Source organism: Nyctereutes procyonoides, unplaced genomic scaffold, assembly GCF_905146905.1.
Source record: "Nyctereutes procyonoides isolate TBG_1078 unplaced genomic scaffold, NYPRO_anot_genome, whole genome shotgun sequence".
NCBI lineage: Eukaryota > Metazoa > Chordata > Mammalia > Carnivora > Canidae > Nyctereutes > Nyctereutes procyonoides.
The window spans coordinates 35,884,526-35,903,815 of NW_026575051.1; the positions used below are offsets into that span (position 1 = coordinate 35,884,526).

General features: G+C 37.2%; 1 protein-coding gene across 1 annotated transcript in view; it reads left to right on the forward strand.

Moving 5' to 3' along the window:
• The window catches only part of CD109 (CD109 molecule), a 131,598-nt gene that overhangs the window by 58,347 nt on the left and 53,961 nt on the right, over positions 1 to 19,290 (forward strand). The window contains exons 6-15 of the mRNA XM_055330053.1: positions 889 to 928; positions 3,859 to 3,943; positions 8,293 to 8,389; positions 8,645 to 8,786; positions 9,536 to 9,645; positions 11,930 to 12,154; positions 12,958 to 13,059; positions 13,147 to 13,209; positions 13,808 to 13,984; positions 16,769 to 16,921. Of these exons, the coding sequence (XP_055186028.1) occupies positions 889 to 928; positions 3,859 to 3,943; positions 8,293 to 8,389; positions 8,645 to 8,786; positions 9,536 to 9,645; positions 11,930 to 12,154; positions 12,958 to 13,059; positions 13,147 to 13,209; positions 13,808 to 13,984; positions 16,769 to 16,921 (1,194 nt within the window). The remainder of the gene's footprint in view (positions 1 to 888; positions 929 to 3,858; positions 3,944 to 8,292; positions 8,390 to 8,644; positions 8,787 to 9,535; positions 9,646 to 11,929; positions 12,155 to 12,957; positions 13,060 to 13,146; positions 13,210 to 13,807; positions 13,985 to 16,768; positions 16,922 to 19,290) is intronic.

Sequence of the window (19,290 nt, forward strand, 5' to 3'; positions counted from 1 at the left end):
ATTTATGATAGTCGCAGAGAGAGAGAGAGAGAGGCAGAGACACAGGCAGAGGGAGAAGCAGGCTCCATGCACCGGGAGCCCGATGTGGGATTCGATCCCGGGTCTCCAGGATTGCGCCCTGGGCCAAAGGCAGGCGCCAAATCGCTGCGCCACCCAGGGATCCCTAGAATGCAAATTTTAATGGTGGAGCTACTTAGCTATTTTGAAGAGATTCTATTTAATATATTACTTATGGATTTAGAGTGGGCAGAAATATAGGGAATTAGGAAAAGTGACATAATAATAGGCCACATATTTTCTTGTTGATTGTAGAAAAGGAAATAATAATATTTGTTAAAATAGAGTAGAATGTATTATTTGAAGGTTTGCACAAGAAAGTAATTCAAGGACTTTGGAAGGTAAAAGATGTTAATCCATGATGATTTTATATTTTTGATTATGTATAAATACTTGAATTATGTGTAACTTTATTTTCTCCATTGTTTTTTTTTGAGAGTGAAATTTAAAACAAATTTGAAGTCACGGTTTGACATGTGTTATTCTTGCTTCATAAATTCCTAGAATGTGTAATTTAATCTAATTTTCATTTCACAAATGTTTAAAGTCAAAATAAACAGTTTGTTCAAATGACCTGCAGTGAAATATAGAGACAGATCACCTTTTTGTATTAGTGAATTGACAAGAAAAACTCATGAAATCTCATAGGCTTCATGTTGCAGGTGACTAAAAATAAACTTCCACAAGTTAAAATGAACTGTTCTTCTCATTGAATCATTATAAATGCAATTAAAAATAATTTTCTAAATCTTTTTATGTAGGTAAGTAAGCAAGCGAAATAATTAAATAAGAACTCTTTTATGTTTTATCTTTTTTCCTTCCTCCCAATAGGACCAGACATATTATCAATCATTTCAGGTTTCAGAATATGGTAAGAGTTCTTCAATTTATTTTGAAAGAAAAAATATTTGAAACTTTCCACAGAGATAAGAGAGATTTCCAAGAGATAGGTTATTTAAAATAAAAATCCTAGTGAAGGTAAAATCCTGGTATTTCTTACAGGCCTAAACATATTTTTTCCTTTGTAAAAGATATAGATGGTTATTGTGGGAAAAAAAGAAAAAAAAAAGGAAACCGATCATCTAGAGTCCTATTATGTGGTCTTTCTTATGCATGATTTTTTTGTTTTTCTACTTTGTTGTGCTCTTAACATATTTACATCTTTGTTATTTTTTAACATAACATTAGTTATTTCCCATATTTTTCATTTGGTAGGCTTTGGTAAAGACAGTTTGTTTAACTTGGTTTAATCCTCTTCTTGCAGGTGTCACATTTATAGAAGTTATACATGCATAGATAAAGACCACGTGGCTCAATTACTTTGTTGGTAGATGGAGAGGGAGGAAAGCTGAGGATAGGATCTCATCTGTTAGTATAGGATCTCACTCTTAGTTATAATTTGGGGGGCTATTTTGAGGCTACAAATGAGCTTTTTCATTTGATTTGTGTCACTTTTTGACATTGTATCTCATTCAGGCAGTAGTAATTCTGGAAAGTAGTGCCACAACTTTGTGGCTCAGGTTCCACAGAACTCATCCAGCACTGTCACTTTTTAAAAGAAATTTATTTATGAGAGAGAGAGAGAGAGAGAGAGAGAAAGAGAGAGAGAGAGAGAGACTGACTACAAGCAGGGGGGGCGGTGTAGAGGTAGAGAGAGTGGCAGCCTCCCCGTTGAGCCGGGAGCTCAATGCTAGGCTTGATCCCAGGATCCTGGGATCATGACCTGAGCAGAAGGCAGATGCTTAACTGACTTGAGCCACCCAGGAGCCCCAGCACTGTTACTTCTAAGTCTCATGATCCACTAGAACAAGAATCAGCAAAATTTTTTTCCTAGAAAGGGCCAGTTAGTAATATTTTAGGCTCAGTGGGCCATATGTCTCTGTCATAACTACTCAACTTAGCTGTTGTAGCAGGAAGCAACCGTAGACAATATGTAAGTGAATGTGGCTATGATCCAGAGTGTGGTTTTGGGGTGGTTTGTATGGGTTTGGTTTGGGTGGGGTTATTGGGGGTTGGGGCTGTTTAGTGGAGGGGTTGGGGGGGAAAAATTCTGTACGTATTTTGGGTTTGGGCGGGTGGAGGTGGGAATGGGATTGGGTGCTGGGTAGGTGCAGAGGTGAGGGTTTGGTGGGGGGGATTTGGGGGGGAGTGAGGGGGGGCATCGGTGGTTGGGGGACTCACTGTGGGTGGGAGGGTTGGGGGGAGGTTGGAATTGGTGGTTTGGGTAGAGGTTTGGGGGGTGGGGGTTTTGTTGCTGTGGGGGGTTGTGGTGGTTTGGTTTTTTTTCTATTTTTTGAGGTTTTTTGTGAGATGGGTTGTGGTTTGGGGGCGGTGTGGGTGGTATGGGGGTTTGTTGTTGTGGGCCGTGTGGGAGTGGGATACTTTGTTTGGTGAGTATTTTTTTGTTGGAATCTGGTAGGAGGGGGGGGAGGGGGGGGTTTGGGGGGGTGCGTAGTGTAATTGGGGTTTTGGCTTAGGTAGGGCGCTGGAGTGGTGGTGTGCGGTTGGTCAGTTGCATGTGCTATAAAGAAGATAATCAAGTGGGCACCATGGTGTAGTGTGAGGCTATTGGGCCATGGCAAGTGTGGTGGTGATGTGGTTGGTGTTTTGATGTAGGGTATTCATTAGATGGGGTAGGTGGGTTAGGCAGGGGGGCAAGAAGTGGTGTGGGAGTTGTGGCATGTTATGTTGGGCTAGTGTGGGTTTTCGGGGAGTCTATGGTAATTTTCATTACGGTGTGGCTATGCTTGGGCTTTGGTGGCCCGAGGTGCAGTGTGTTGGAGTGGTGTGGGGTTTCTAGTTGGGACGGGGGGCAGGGGGGGGGGGGGTGTGGTGGTGGAGTGTGGGGTACGTGGGGGTAGGTAGTGTGTCGTTTAATTTAATGGTGGGAGAGGGAGATGCTTTGTACCCCCTCCCCTCACAACCCCCTCCACCCCCCCCATCTCGTCCCCCTACCCTTGTTGCTCCCCCCCCCCCCCCCCCAATACATTCTCACCTCCTTACCCCGCTAGTGAAGTTCGAGAAAAAAATTTCTATAGACTAGAAAGATACAAATTTTTTTACTCTGGTGATATGCTTTATATTACATAGTGTTCATATTTATAAAATGTTTCATATCTTAATTATATAAAGCTGACCAAAGTAGGGGCTTTTAACTTTGGGATTGACTTCAGGAATCACTGTCACATGAGGAAAAGCATCATTACTTTGAAATCCTGCTATACAACTTTCCCTTCATAGCAATCCATTACATTTGACTATCTCCAGATTCACCTTTGATTGTCTCAAAGAATAAGGATTCTGTATAACTGCATACATGGCATCATGCAGAGGGAGAGTCTTGGGGCCTAGGATGTACTTTTAGTAACCAAGTTGGAGAATGTCCTAGGGAAAGGAGTGCTCTAGAAGCAATTATTTACCACATGATGGGCAAGTATTTTAACAAGCAGTAAGGTGGCACCAATGGATGATCCCTGGTCTCCCAGCATTCAGATGCCTTAGCAGCTAGGGTTCTGGATACATGTAGGTTCTACCAATGAGAAGCTTCCACTGACACAAGTGTTCATAGCAACTGGCCCACACTATCATTGTCTAGTCGCCAGCCTCCTGAGGGTTTTTCATTTTAGATGAAATAGAGTGCTTTTCATCTGTGTGTTACTATGTATTTGGATTCTAAGGAGTCTAAGTTCAAATAGTACCAATTGTCGACTTCATTAGAATAATTCAGTCTTTATTTTGTTAAGCTAAAAGTGATAGTAAAATAGATTCTTTAAGATATTTACCCTTACTTTTCTTTTCCAGTATTGCCAAAATTTGAAGTTACTTTGCAGACACCATTATATTGTTCTTTGAACTCTAGGAGCTTAAATGGTACTGTAATAGCAAAGTAAGTATTCATTTGTTTTTATGGCTATGTACTGTTATAAAATTGACAAAGAGCTCACTATATACTCCAGAATATTAGCACCATGTTCTGCTTATTAAAATATCCCAATGGGCAGAAAACAAGTATCTGTAATAAATAATTAAGCATGGACATATCTATAAAGTTCTTTGCACCCATCTGCCTGCTTCCAAGCTGATCGAGTCCTGAAATATTTCCCACAGACAAGTATCTTTCTGAGACTAGCCAGGGGATTTACATTATAGATTGTTCCAGATTTTAAAAAAAAGTCATATCTTTATTCCTTATTCAGCTGACATGGATCAAGGGTACTTACCTTTTCTTCAATCTTAATTTTTTTTCTGGCAGTAATGGAGGTTGAATCTTGGGGGAGGAATTTGGTTATCTTATGGCAATTAGCAAATGAGTGAGTAGTTCATAACCCTCATTATTTCAGCAGATGTACACAGAGAGATTCCAACACATCTGTATGGTAGAGGTATCATGGCTCTCATGATTTTGAGCCATTGGCTCGGACAGCATAGCATTTCATTTTGCTGTGGTAAAAAGCATCCTGAGAGTCCTAGACTAGCAGTTCTCAAAAATGTAGGCTGGAGTTATTCTGGTACTAATCTTATGTATTTTTCATTTTTGATGCGTGAATAGTTGTGCTTTGCTTTCTGAAATTTATTTAGTTTCAGAATTTATTTGTAATAGCTGATAAACACTGGACTCCCTGTCACTGCTTTCTCATCACCGTATCCCTCTCTTGGTGAGGGTTTGTGGCAATGACAAGTGATGGGCAATGAGTCTCCTCATGGAAGCACCCCACAGGCGAGATGTTCTGAGGACTCCTGGTTCACATTTTATTTGGCAAAAAAAAAAAAAAAAAAACCCATGTGAAAATCCTACAACACAAAGGCAAAAATGTGTCTACAATTTATATACCAACTTAGTTTTCTGCCGTGTTCAACTAAGGGGTGGCTTCCAACATGAATTTGGGTACCGTGGGTGGATTTGTAGTTTAGAAAACACACAGATGCCTTCATTTTGCATAATTATTATCCTCCCCTTGATCTTAGCTAAAGGCTAAAGATTCTGTCTGGGTTATATTTTGAGTTCTTTGACTAGAGTTTATGAAACAGTGAGTGCAAATCCACACAAACCTTATGGATTAGGGAGAATGTGGATACCTTCTTTGCTTCTGTTTTTGGTTTTCAGGGCTGGGTTAGGGATTCACTACAATCAGTTAAAACAGTTATTCTTAAACTCTGGTCACTTGCCAGAAAGTTTTCTATACAACTTTTGTGTGTGGGGGTGTGGATCCCCTGACACGCTCCTTTCTGCAAGCCCAGTGAGAACTCTTACAGGAGCATCTCTTTACTTGCTAGATGGGATGCTGCCAATGAGTCACGAATTGCTTAATAGGGCCAATTAGATTAAATAAATAATAATAATAAAAAGAATCCTTGATGGGGATCCCTGGGTGGCTCAGCGGTTTAGCGTCTGCCTTTGGCCCAGGGCGCAGTCCTGAAGTCCTGGGATCGAGTCCCACGTTGGGCTCCCGGCATGGAGCCTGCTTCTCCCTCTGCCTGTGTTTCTGCCTCTCTCTCTCTCTCTGTCTCTGTCTATCATGAATAAATAAATAAAATCTTAAAAAAAAAAAAAGAATCCTTGGAGTTTCACCCAGATTCTCATTTGTAGAGCCTCTTTGAAATACTAATGGCTGAGAACAGCATGACCATTACTATGGCCCCTGGTATTTCTTTAGTATTCAGCATGTTGTACTGGCATCATTTTCCTTAGTATGTGTGTCAATCAAGGTTCCACTGAAGAAGCAGAGCCTGTAGGAGATGTAAATTATGAGGTTGTTGCAAGGAATTGGCTTATGTGATTGCGGGGGACTTGTTTACATTCACATTGAGAATACACTTTACATCGTCACAACAGATTAAGGAAATCTTTTTGACCAGCAGAGTCTTTTATCAGTCTATAAAAATTGGCATAGACCTATTCTAGAAATACTGTGACCTAGAAAAGATGGAAATGATGATGAAGTGATAATCTATCAAGGCATAGTTAATGTGAAGAGCATTGCTGGAAATTTCCCAGAGAAGGTTAACAGTCTCTTTTTGGTTTTGAAATCTTTAGCTGAGATGAATAAAAATTGGCGTTTGTTTGTTTATTTTGATGTGAACATCTGCTCACTATTCCCACCTCATTAAAATAAATAATAGACTGTTTTCCACTAACTATGGAGAGTTCTAGAGGATTGTAAGAAAATAACATAGCACAATCTAGTTCTTTCTATATATTCTGCAGACAGTAAAACTTGTTTACTTATGTTTTATTTTTAAAAAAGATTTTATTTATTTATTCATGAGAGACACACAGAGAGAGGCAGAGACAAAGGCAGAGGGAGAAGCAGGCTCCCTGCAAGGAGCCTAACGTGGGAATTGATCCCAAACCCCAGGATTGCACTCTAAGCCAAAGGCAGATGCTCAACTGCTGAGCCACCCATGCATCCCTGCAGATAGTAAAATTGAAAAAATATTTTTTAAGCTAAAGTTTACTTAATGTATTTATTATTTGATGAATTGAGACACTTGTACCTTGGAAATGACATGGAAAAAAGGTGGGAAAAACATGAATTATGCTGATAGGTTCAACTTTTTAGGTATCATTTTGTAAACCTTTTGTGCTATGGCTGTTTAAATAAAAATCTTTGTTTTGTTAATGATACTACCCTAGCATATATTTGATTTGCTTTTTAAAATGTTGTCAAACTATAATTTTCTGAATCATTAGTTTATTCAAAATGCTTCCAGATTTATTTAGGACAATAACTGTCAGTATCCTTGTTTCATAATTATTATAATCAGCTTGAGGCAAAGAAAGTTAAATCTGCTTCACATTTAAACCAAAATAAAAAATATTTGTGTCTGAGAATACTTTAAATTATGTCTGGATTTTCAAGCTCCCTGTCCTATCATGTGATAGAACTCTTTTAAAATATAATGTTCTGGTATCCTAATGCGTTTATTTAATCTTTAACAAGATACAAGAACTGTTAAGTTTTGAGGACTCTCTTTTGAATGAATAAATTTGGTGCTGGAGTTGATGACCAGGGTTTCCTCTAACATTACTGTTTTCCTTTGGAAGGCAATGCATTTGAAAATGTATTTGTTTTATTCTCCTTAATTTGGAACATGCTATATTTTATCATTGGCTTTTGAGTTGAGTTGATCCAGATGAGGGGCTGTTTCTGTGTTCAACTAATGGATTCAGGAAATAGGAGTTTACTGTTAGATTTATAGAGTGCAAAGCAAAATTGACTTCCACATTTGGCTGAGTATTTATTACACAAAAGAGATGGAAGGAACTCAGGAAACACATTTAAAAAAGGCTTTCTGGCAGTAAAATGATTTACCAAAATTGCCACTCTTTTTTCACATGAAGAAATTTTCCCATCAATGAAGAGGGATAAAATGAATACATAGAATGTAAAGCAGTAGAGATGAGATTTGATTCAAGAAGATAAATTTTGGTACTTTGGATAAAAAATACTCTTCTTTTACATTTTTCTTCACAAGTCCAAGCTATGAGCACATTTGGTGCCCTGGTGTGTTTGGTCTAATAAACTTTTCTGGTTAATATTGGAACATGCAACAATAGGCCTTAGTGATTACAATTTTAACTACCATTTAAAAATGTTCAAAAGGGGCACCTAGGTGGCTCAGTGGTTGAGCATCTGCCTTCAGTTCAGGTTGTGATCCTGGGATCCTGGGATTGAGTCCCACATTGGTCTCCCCACGGGGAGCGTACTTCACCCTCAGCCTATGTCTCTGTGTCTTTCATGAATAAATAAATAAAATCTTTTTTTAAAATAAATAAAATCTTTGAAAAAAATAAAAATGCTCAAAAGCTACAAAGTGTCCTTGGCATGCAGTTAATGGGCCAGTCTTGATTTCTAGGAATAAAACATTTTTGTAACTTGAAATATCTTTGGACAGGAAACTGCACTTGCAATTATGATCAGATTTTCCTCTGGATCTCTAAAATGGTTAGAGGTAAAGTATGTATTATGAACTGTTTTAAAGTATTGTAGTTAAAAGTCTTCTCATTTTGGAGACTTAATTTTAAGAATCACCATTTATTAAGGATATTCCTAGATATGCTTAGTTTAAAAAATTTGCAGTGAGAGTATTTTTAAAAATATAATTCTTTTAAGTTGGATTGCCAGTGTATGCTATTGAAAGTAATATTTTCTTTTTTTGAAAGTAATATTTTCATGTGCTATGTTGATAATATCAAGTAAAAAATGTAAAAAGACCCCATTTATTGTTTTTCAGGTATACATATGGGAAGCCAGTGAAAGGAGATGTAACACTTACATTTTTACCTTTATCCTTTTGGGGCATGAAGAGAAATATTACAAAAAATTTTAAGGTAACTTTTACAGAGATCTTATAACTTCTAATCGGAAAACACTATAAGTATACTTTTACTAGAAATAAGATTTCATACTGAATTAACAAATAATTGAGTGTAAGAAAACCAAGAATTTTCTAGAATTGGACAAATGGGAATCTACCCATTTTGTACTCCAGAGCCATTATATTTTTGTGACTTAGTTTGAATTTTATTTTTAAAATTTGAATTGCTAAAGTGAAGAATAAAATTGAATTATCTTAAACAAAACAGATAAATGGATCTGCAAACTTCTCTTTTAATGATGAAGAGATGAAAAAAGTAATGGATTTTTCAGAAGGTCTTTCTGAACACATGTATCTGTCTTCCCCTGGGCCAGTAGAAATTTTAGCCACAGTGACAGAATCACTTACAGGTTTGTAGACTTTGAAGTGAAGGTAAAGCTATTTATATGGTGCTGCTCTCTCTTCTTCCTTATTATAATGAGTACGTTCCGTTGGAAGCCTTTCTAAAGATGTTACTTAATTCTGAAATTGTCATGACTATTAATTAGTGTCACCTGCAGAATGTTTTCATTATAAAGGGGACACTTCTTTTCTTTCCTAATTTTAATTTCAAATGTTTTGGAGAAATACCTATTTTCTATGATAGTCTGTGCTTTAACCACATGTGGTAGGCATTTGTAATTTTCTCCATTTCTGCTTTCTTTTCAACCTGAAAACTACAGGAAAAGGCCTAACTAACCACTTTGCAGCTGACTAACCACTTTCTGTTTTTTTTTTTTTTTTTTTTTTAATCATTTAACATCTTCTGAGCTCTTGTTTGCTCATGGACAGTTTTCTCTTTCAATATTAACATAAAGGTTAATTGCTGGGATCTTTCTGTTGTTCTCAACGACTTTCCCCAAACCTCAAAAGACCCAAAGATGATTCAGTGAGAGGCTTTAATCTGCAGTGTCCATGTTGTGGATGGTGCTTAGAAATAGTAATGGTGCTTAGAAGGGGTCCATGGAAGATGCAGTAGAACTGTATGGTTCTCTTTATGACCAAGCCAGTGTGGGAATGAGGCTTCCGTGCCCCATTAATTCCTTGAGGAAGTAGCTTAGAGAAATTTGGTGAATAAGCTGTTGCGTTTGGCTTCTAAATGGTGCGATTTCCAAAACAGGTATCTCAAGAAATGCAAGTTCTAATGTGTTTTTCAAGCAACATGACTACATCATTGAATTTTTTGATTATGCTACTGTCTTGAAGCCATCTCTCAACTTCACAGCCACTGTAAGTTGGCATGTTTATTAATGATCTAAAGCAGCAAGTTTAGTTTAATGAAACAGAATAGCAGATAATATTTTCAGTGCTTTCAAAAAAAATTAAGCCCAGAGTGGATAGATTACTTTTCCCCTTTAGATATATGAAGTATATGGAATTGTTCCCAAATAAACTTTAAGTTTTCTTAAAAAAAAAGTCTCCAACAAAAGTATTTACCTCAAAATTTATTTAATGATTTAAATTAGATTTAGATTGCTACATTGGAGCTTTTATAACTTACTTGGAAGAATTAGATGTTAGTAAAAAAATTTCAATTCAGTTTGATTTTCATAATGACTAATTTTAGTTCTAGCAAAGATATTGCATTAAAAAATTATCAAAAAATCTACTCTTTTTTTTCTTTTGAGTTAACACTTATGGAGTGAATTTTGACAACATGCAAGGCAAGTTGCTGGGTAGGGCTTACAGAGCTAAGAAGAACCCAGTCTCTACCCTGGATTCACAGTTTTTGTGATGGTGACAAGAAAATATACACACAAGTATGACTTAAGGCAGGATAAGGTTACTGTTATGCATACACTTCTGTAGTGATTTAAACCAGGGGTTGGCAAACTTTTTCTGCAAAGGACTAGATAGTAAATATTTTTAGCTTCGTAGGAATATGGTTCTGTGACAATTATCCAACGTTGCCATTGTAGCATGAAAGCAGCCTTAACTACTTTGTAATCAAGTGAGGGTGGCTATGTTCCAATAAAACTGTATTTACAAGAAAACTGAATTTGGCCTTACTGCCTGCCATAGTTTGCTGACCTCTGGTTTAAAGAAAGGGGGTATCATTTCTTGTTGAATGGATCAAGAGAAGTTTTAGATAGTTTCTGATTTCGATGATCATATAATTTAGTTTGAGAAGGTAAGAACAAAACCCTTGAGGCTGCAAATGATAGCTTCCAAGTGAGTAGTGAAACAGTGAGAGTCTGGGAGGAAGAGCTGGCTTTGGAATAGTGATGAGAGGGTCATTAAAGGTTGCTTTATGGAAGTGGAAGATTTAAGCTATTTGTTAAAAGATGAGTAGGATATTTTATTTTATTTTTCAAAGATTTTATTTATTTGAGAGAGAGAGAGAGAGAGAGAGAGAGAGAGAGAGCAGAGTGGAGGGAGAGAAAGGAATAAAGAATCCCAAGCAGACTCCACAATGACTGTGAGCCTGACTCGGTTCTCAATCCTGTGACTCTGAGATCATGACTTGAGCTGAAACCAAGAGTCAGATGCTTAACCAATTGAGCCACACAGGTGCCAAGATCAGTGGGTTTTAAGTGTTTGCTGTGGGGGTGGGAGATGGGGAGCAAGATGAGCTGAGACACAAGGCAAGAGCCCTGCTTGTTAAATTCAGGTGCATTTCCTGGATCAGTCCAATTGTAGCAGGAAGTTTGTCTGGTAGTGGTGAAAGAGTAAACCGAAGGCAAAGTGTGCAGAGTCTAGAGGATCCTAAATGGTATATGCATGGTTTTGAACTTTGTACTTTAAGTAGTGAAAAGCCTAGGAGCCTTATGAATGTGGGAGGGCTTTGGTGAAAGCAGCATTCCAGGGAGATGGATCAGGGTGTGTGCAGGAAGATGGCTGCAGCTCAGGCATGAGGTGGCGAAGAACCTTGAGGGGGGGTGGACATTCAAGTGGAGAGGATGCAAGAGAGAAATACAAGACTTGGTGTGTATTGGATTTGAGAGGTGGGAAGAGGGAAGGGAAACTGAGAGATGAGAAGTCTGGCAGAATTGTGCTGTTAGCAAAAATGGGAGAGGCGAGATGGTTGCTCAGTTATAGATGTACTGAATTTGGTTTGAGAAGGATACATAAGTAGAAGTTTCCTGCAAACAGAAATTGGGTGTTGAGTATGAGCTCCATAGCAAGGTGAGGAAACTAGTAGGAGTGCTGAGACCTTTGAGAAAAAGAGAAACCCAGATAACTGATAATTTGGCCTTGACAAATTCCCACATTTAGGGAGAGGAAGGGGGAACCTAAAAAGGATACTATGAGGATGCAGAATGAGGGCTTTGGAATAAAAAAGGTGATTATGGAGCCATAGGAGCAAGAGAAGCCATATAATATCAAGAAGCAAATGGTCAGTGGTGTCAGAATCCTAGTGTGAGACTGATTCATCTGGAAGTCAGGGTAATACCAATAGTTTTTCAGAGTTCAGTTTAATGGAAATAGCACAGATGGGAACTGGATTCATCTGAACTTAAATCCTTTGCTTTTCTTGTTACCTGTTTTTAAAATGTTGTATTTTGACAATTAGGTGAAGGTAACCCGTGCTGATGGCAATCGACTGACTTTTGAAGAGAGAAGAAATAATGTAGTTATAACAGTGACACAGAAAAATTCTTCCGAGTACTGGAGCAGATGGGACAGTAGAAAGCAGGAAATAGAATCTGTCCAGGTCATAAATTATACTGTTCCCCAAAATGGAATCTTTAAGATTGAATTCCCAATCCTGGATGATTCCAGTGAGCTACAGTTGAAGGTACCATCTGTTTCTCATCATTATGTTATCGCAACAACATTATTAAAATTGTAATCTCGGGGTAGGCACTAATCCTGATAGAGGTCAGAATGCACAGGACGTAAGAAGTAGACACGTGTTTATATTTTAAAAAATGGAGGAAAGTGTTAAAAGTAACTTAGTAACAGTGGCTGATGGGTAGACCAAATGCTTCCTTGTAAATTCATTTTGAAGAGCACACTGAAGTGTAGTATTCTGAAGATGTGAAGAAGCTCCTGAGATTCCCACTCTAGGTTGGTTTTCAATCATTTAAAGGTGTATTTTGCAGAAGCTGAAATGAAAGGGGAAAATATTTTTTAAAACCTATACTCCTTTGCTGGGTTCTTTCCCAGAGTGGCTCATCTGAGACACCCCAGCCATTCCTGCTACCTTTCTTTTCATTACTTAGCCCTCCAACAGGTTTGGTCCTTTGAGGTTTACTCTGACTATTGGTAGATACATAGGTTGGTTGTAAATAAACTCTATTTTGTTCTCTCTTCTTGTGGTGTTTCCTGATACTATAATTTATGAAATAAGTTAGGACTATGCTTTTTCTTCTTAGATTATGGTGATACAGACCCTCTTCTGTGTTTTAAAGCTGTCACTTTTTTTTTATATAATATAAGCTATACAGTGAAAATCCAATGTCTCAGGAGCACATTTTTTCTGCAAGAAAAAAAGTGAAAGTGAATTTGCCTTTCAGAAATTATTCAACAGATAGTATCCTTTCTCAGAGTGTTACTGAAGATGAAAATTTATTTGCTTCCTTCTTTTTTTTGTTATAGGCCTTTTTTCTTAATAGTGTGAGTAGCATGGCAGTTCATGGTATGTTTAAGTCTCCCAGTAAAACATACATCCAGCTAAAGACAAGAGATGAAAATATAAAGGTAATGCTTACAATAACTTATAATTACAATATAATGTACTCTTTTGCAATTAATATGTGTTTATTAATTAAGATTTTTTTTTCCAAGGTGGGATCACCTTTTGAGTTGGTGGTTAGTGGCAACAAGCGATTGAAGGAGTTAAGCTATATGGTAATCCCTTATAGAATCTAAATTTATTATCTTCTATGGGATCATTTCAAATGATAACTACCTTATATCTAAACTCACTAATTTAAAAAATTCAGTCTTAAATCCTTTAAGCTGCCCTTTTTATATTGCAATCAATTTTTTTTCTTCCTTCAGTTACATTTGCATTTCCAACTTAAGATGGATAATTAAATCTTGCATTATGTTTAAAATTTAAATTTCTGTGAGATAATCCATCTCAGTTTATTATAGAAAATTATAAAATATGAGAAAAACCAAAAAAAATAAAAATTGCTGCCCATAGCTTAAATTTTGCTAATCTGACTCTCCAGTGGTGCTCTGTATTCCTTCCTCTCAAAAAATAGATTCATGACTGTGAAGCTACTGTTGTCTCAATCAGTATTTCTTTATCTTAACCTTTTCTGTTTCCTGGCTTATACTCTCTGTTTTGGACAGGGAGGTTTCCTTGCATTCAAAAAGGCTTTGAAGTTGGTTTAAGTCAACAATTTGTGTGTATAGTTGAAATTATGATGATTGTAGCCGTAGTTGGGATTCTTATTAGCTTTGGCATAAAATGAAAGTCTTCTACTCTTCTTTTCAGGTAGTATCCAGGGGACAGTTGGTGGCTGTAGGCAAGCAAAATTCAACAATCTTCTCTTTAACACCAGAAAATTCTTGGGCTCCAAAAGCCTGTATTATTGTGTATTATATTGAAGATGATGGGGAAATTATAAATGATGTTCTTAAAATTCCTGTTCAGCTTGTTTTTAAAAATAAGGTAAGACTTAAGGTAATGATGTCAGAAGAAAACTTCATATTAATGAGGTCTGAGAAATGTAATATTTCTTTAGAGAAGTATCACTAAACAAAACTGGTTAGAAATTTATATTCATTTCCAGAATATGGTTAAACCTCTTCATATTATTACTACATAGGTATTTTCACATGTGGAATTATTGGGCAATGTGGGTCTTATTTGTAAGTTATGATTCTTGGCTTTAAGACTTTAACTCAATTCCATGAGGTTGTTTCAGGATCTCCCAAATGGTGGAGTCAGTATTGCTCTGGCATGGAATTCCAGCGGCAATTATAGAATTTGTGTGGTGCTGATATTGGCATGAGAGTGAAATGAAGGGCATGGGAGGGAGTGCAGCCATCAGTAGAGATGGGTGGAAGTAGAGCCCAGATCTGGTTTATCCATTTCACCAGTCTGGAAACTAACCCAGGACAGATTTACAGTAAGCCTGGCTACCTTGCATGTGAAGATTTGTGTAGACTTTGGTCTCCAGAAGCACCAGGGATTTTTATAGTTTAAGATGTATAGGAAACCCCCTTGAACACCAACTTTGTAAAGTAACCTGGCTGTAAGAGTGCCAGGTAGAATTGAATCATCTCACATGTTATAAAATGAGCCATTGTTCTCAGTGAAAGCTGCTGCCTTTTCAGTTTATTTTAAGCAAAATAATCATTATTTAAAAGTATTGATTTGCAGAGTACAATTCATCTGATAGCATTTCTGTCTGCTTAATTTGTTAAAATTCTGAGAGGTTGAAGTAGTCATCCATGGCTTTTGTTGACAATGGTTAACTAACTTTGTTAAAATAGAATACAAACCTCTATTTTTCATTTTATGAAGAGTCTTTTCAAAGACAGTGGTACATTCTGTTATTTTTAGAGCACAAAATTTGACTTCTAGTGATTCCATTAATCTCCTGACAAAGATGAGTTTTAAAGTAGGAATCAGGCTTAAATATGGAGGTGTACATCTTTGAAAGTGAGACCAAGTTTTAAAAAAGTTACAGCATAAGAGGTCATTGGCTTTGAAGAAGCAGAGTGTATAAATAGCATAATTCCAAGAAATTTCTTAGATATGAAAGATAAATATAGTTTCAGGTATAGTTGCAAAGATATATCTTTCTCTACTTTTTTTTTATAAATAATCTCTACACCCAACATCGGGCTCGAACTTACAACCCTGAGATAAAGAGTTTCATGTTCTACTGACTGAGCCAGCCAGGCACCACTCTTTCTTTACTTTTTATATAATGTTTTATTACATTACTCACAAAGAACCTACAAATTTGAAAAGAGGATATATTTAAGCAGGAGAAAATTAGTCTTTTTGATGTTCAATAATGACTGTGGAATAAATGGATAGGATGTGGAAGGCTCAAGAGATGGAAATTTAGCGATCATCCACATGCAAGCAGATTTTGAAGCCATTGGGTCTTGGAGGTGCAGAGTAAAGAGTGAGAAGTTCAAGGTTGGAACATGTTGCTCTCCTCTCCTTTCTTTTGGGTATGAGTGGGGAAACTTAAACTGTAAGTAAACTAGATACAGTAAGGGGTATATGTATAAAAAAATTTCATTAGAGAAGTTAAACTGGCAAATCTTTATACAAGACTCTTGCAGTAGGGGGAGAGAGATTGAACTCAACATCACTGAAGCAAAAGGCAGGAGAGTTTTAAGCAGAGGATAAGCTTATGGAAAAGTACTGGAGGATGTTGAGGGGAGATTGGTCAATGTGATTAGGCCACCCACCTCTGTTTGCTGACTGGCAACCTATAAGTTAGGCTCCTGTCCTCCACAGAGACTAGAAGATCAATCAGGGACTCTGTCTTTTTGGTGATTACATTTCAAAGGATTGACTCCCAGGTCCTTGAGAAAGATGTTCTTGAGTTGGAAAACTGTCAAGTAGCTGGAAGAAGACTTATATTTCAAAGGGGCAGAGAAAGAATTTATCATTGCAAGTTTTCTAAAGTAAATGCTGTAAGGAAAGGGAGAATAAGGGGCTTCTGGTCAGGAGGAAGTCTGTCTGAGGTTTAGTCAAACTGAGGGGAAGATTAAGCCACTATGGCAGTGGACTGTTGAAATAGAGCTAGACAAAGTGAACATTCCTAATAGGAAGGGACCTCATGACAAAGCCATTCACTTTCACTCTGTTAACACAATTGAGGCTCTTTAAGAAGCACTGGTTAGGACCACGCTTTGATGAATGTAATGACGGATAAGTTCAGGTGGCCATAGAGACACAGAACATTGGGTCTACCAAGTGTTTGGTCTGATCACCACCTCCCTTGGACAGACATACCCCTGTCCCCAGCCCAGGTGGTTCTGTGAGTCCCCAGGGGAGCTCTCACTTGACTCACTTCAAAGTTTAGGTTACTAGCCTGTGAGGATCTCTGGTTTCTTCCTCTTTCCTGTTCCCCCTCCAGGATACTGTGCTTCTCCAGGTGTGCCAGACACTACTGCCTTCTCTGAAGCACTGGGGCATGAAGAAAGGGAAGAGGAAAGGCAGAGAAATGAAGGATAAATCAGATTTATGCCTGTGAACTGTGGGAGGAACTGTGGGAGGTTCTATGACTTGTAAACACCGTGAATAAAGTTTTTTTTTTTACATTTCTTTCCCTATAGAAGGTTTATGTATGGTTTTAGAACAATTTCTGAGACAAGGCAAATGTAGAATCTTTGCTAAATTTTGAGTAATTGAACTGCTGTTGGTAAGACATGTAAGTAATGCTCTTAAAAAAGTCAAATCAACCCCATTTTCTCTCTCTCTTAGATAAAGCTGTTTTGGAGTAAAGCTCATGCTGAACCATCAGAGAAAGTCTCTCTTAGGATCTCTGTGACACAGCCAGACTCGACAATTGGGATTGTAGCTGTTGACAAAAGCGTTAATCTTATGAATGTCTCAAATGATATTACAATGGAAAATGTGAGTTGGGGGCAGCCCTGGTGGCACAGCGGTTTAGTGCTGCCTGCAGCCCGGGGTGTGATCCTGGAGATCCGGGATCGAGTCCCATATCGGGCTTCCTGCATGGAGCCTGCTTCTCCCTCTGCCTGTGTCTCTGCCTCTCTCTTCGCTCTCTCTGAATGAATAAATAAATAAATCTTTATAAAAAAAAAGGAAAATGTGAGTTGGGCTATTTTTTCATTATAAAAATACATATTAAAAGAGCAAGAAGGAGGAGCGCCTGGTGGTTCAGTGGTTGAGCATCTGCCTTTGGCTCAGGTCGTGATCCCGGAGTCTTGGGATCAAGTTCCGCCTCAGGCTCCCCACAGGGAACCAGCTTCTCCTTCTGCTTATGTTTCTGCCTCTCTTTCTTTGTGTCTCATGAATAAATAAATAAAATCTTTTAAAAAAAGAGAGCAAAAAGGAAACCTTATTGCATTACTTCAAATATCTGAAAGAAAAGGAAATTTCATTAGTTCCTCTTCAAGTATAAGTCAGTTATCAGTAAAGCTTCCAAATAAAAAGGATTTGGATTCTGGTTGTTATGTTAGAAAGAGGCTTCATGTGATGAAGTGTTTTTGCTGTTTTACATGAGAGATGCCCTCTAGAGTTTTCCCTCATTTTCATACTGTATTTGAATTTAAGATTCTTGAGAAAGTACTAGGTGTCAGCAGTACTAGTTGACTTGTATATTTCTGGATGAAAGAGAGCTTTAGATAATTTTGAAGTACTTTCTATTTTGGTTATACATAATGGTTATATGTAATTACAGTCTTATTGAATCAGGAATTTGTAGTATATTAAGGGACTGAAATTGCAGAAAACTTATAAATCAGGAAATATATGAACATCTACTGTTACATAAACTAATCCCCTATTTGTTAATCATTTCATTTTTATTTTGTAAATTCTTGATATATCCTTGTGTGCCATTGGCAGTTGAAATCTAGATTGTATAACCTATGTCAATTAATTAAGTACAGCAATTAACAACATATAGGAAGAAAGATGTAAATGTTTAGGCTAATTTGGTCATCTTGTTGTAAATTACTTCACTTGAGAAAAATTATATGTAATTTTCAGCCTATAAAGCTAATTTTTTCTCAATCCCCTTTTAAAAAAACTCCTTTAAAACTAATTTGTCATTTTTTTCTCTTGACTTTTTAAAAATTTACATAATTCTAAAAAGCCTATAGCATTTTGCATTTGAATTGACTGAATTTAGTAATATCTCTCACTTTATCAGTCTCTAAATTCTTAAAAATATTATTTCATTTTTGTTTCTGTAGTTATGAACACACACACCCCTGTCTAGTGCTCATATTTTGTTTATCTTTTAATGTATTTACATTAAATTTTGTCCTATATTAAGATTGCTATCCCAGCTTTCTTTTAGCTCATACTTTGCTGATGTATTTTTCCACCTTTTTATTTTCAAAGTTTTGTAAGTTTTTCCTTTAAGTTTATCTTGCTATATTTTGCTTTTTTTTTTTTTTTTTTTACATTTTTGTTTATTTGTTTGAGACAGAGAGAGGGTGCACAAGCTGGGGGGAGGTAGAAGCAGGATCCCCACCAGAAGGAAACCCGATGTGGGGCTTTATCCCAGGACCTTGAGATAATGACCTGAGCTGAAGGCAAATGCTTATACCACTGAGCCACCCAGGCTCCCCTTGCTTTTGTTTTTTAATGTCTGGTAGTCCATAATTTTTAATAAGCTTATTTAACCCATTTAGAAGTTTGGTAATTCTTGTTCTAATTAAGGCTTATTTCTACTTTATTTGATATTTTAAAATGTGATTGATTACTTTCTTTTTTCCCCTTCTTTTTATTTTTCTTCTTTCCATGGGTTAGATAAAATTTTGCTCTTCTGGTTTAGAAGTCATACATTCTGCTTTTGTTTCTATGACAGATGCCCTTAACTCACAAACCATACTCCTATTTATTTATCCTTGTCGATTTCTCACGACTATCAATATTTGTATCTTCATCTAACAAGATGAGCATTTTAGTATGCTCTCATTTTCTTGCACATCCCTTTTGTCTTTCACCTGTTACCACCTTTTTCTCCAACCCCGGCCAGACCATGTTGCTATCATACAGGATTGTAATTCTGTGTCATTATTGATTGCCCTTCTGATCTATGTTCTTCCTTCCTTTTTTAAAAAAGATTTTATTTATTTATCCATGAGAGACACACACACAGAGAGAGAGGCAGAGACATAGGCAGAGGGAGAAGCAGGCTCCATGTAGGGAGCCTGATGTGGCACTTGATCCTGGAGCTCTAGGATCACGTGCTGAGCCGAAGGCAGATGCTTAACTGCTGAGCCACCCAGGCATCTCTCTTCCTTCAT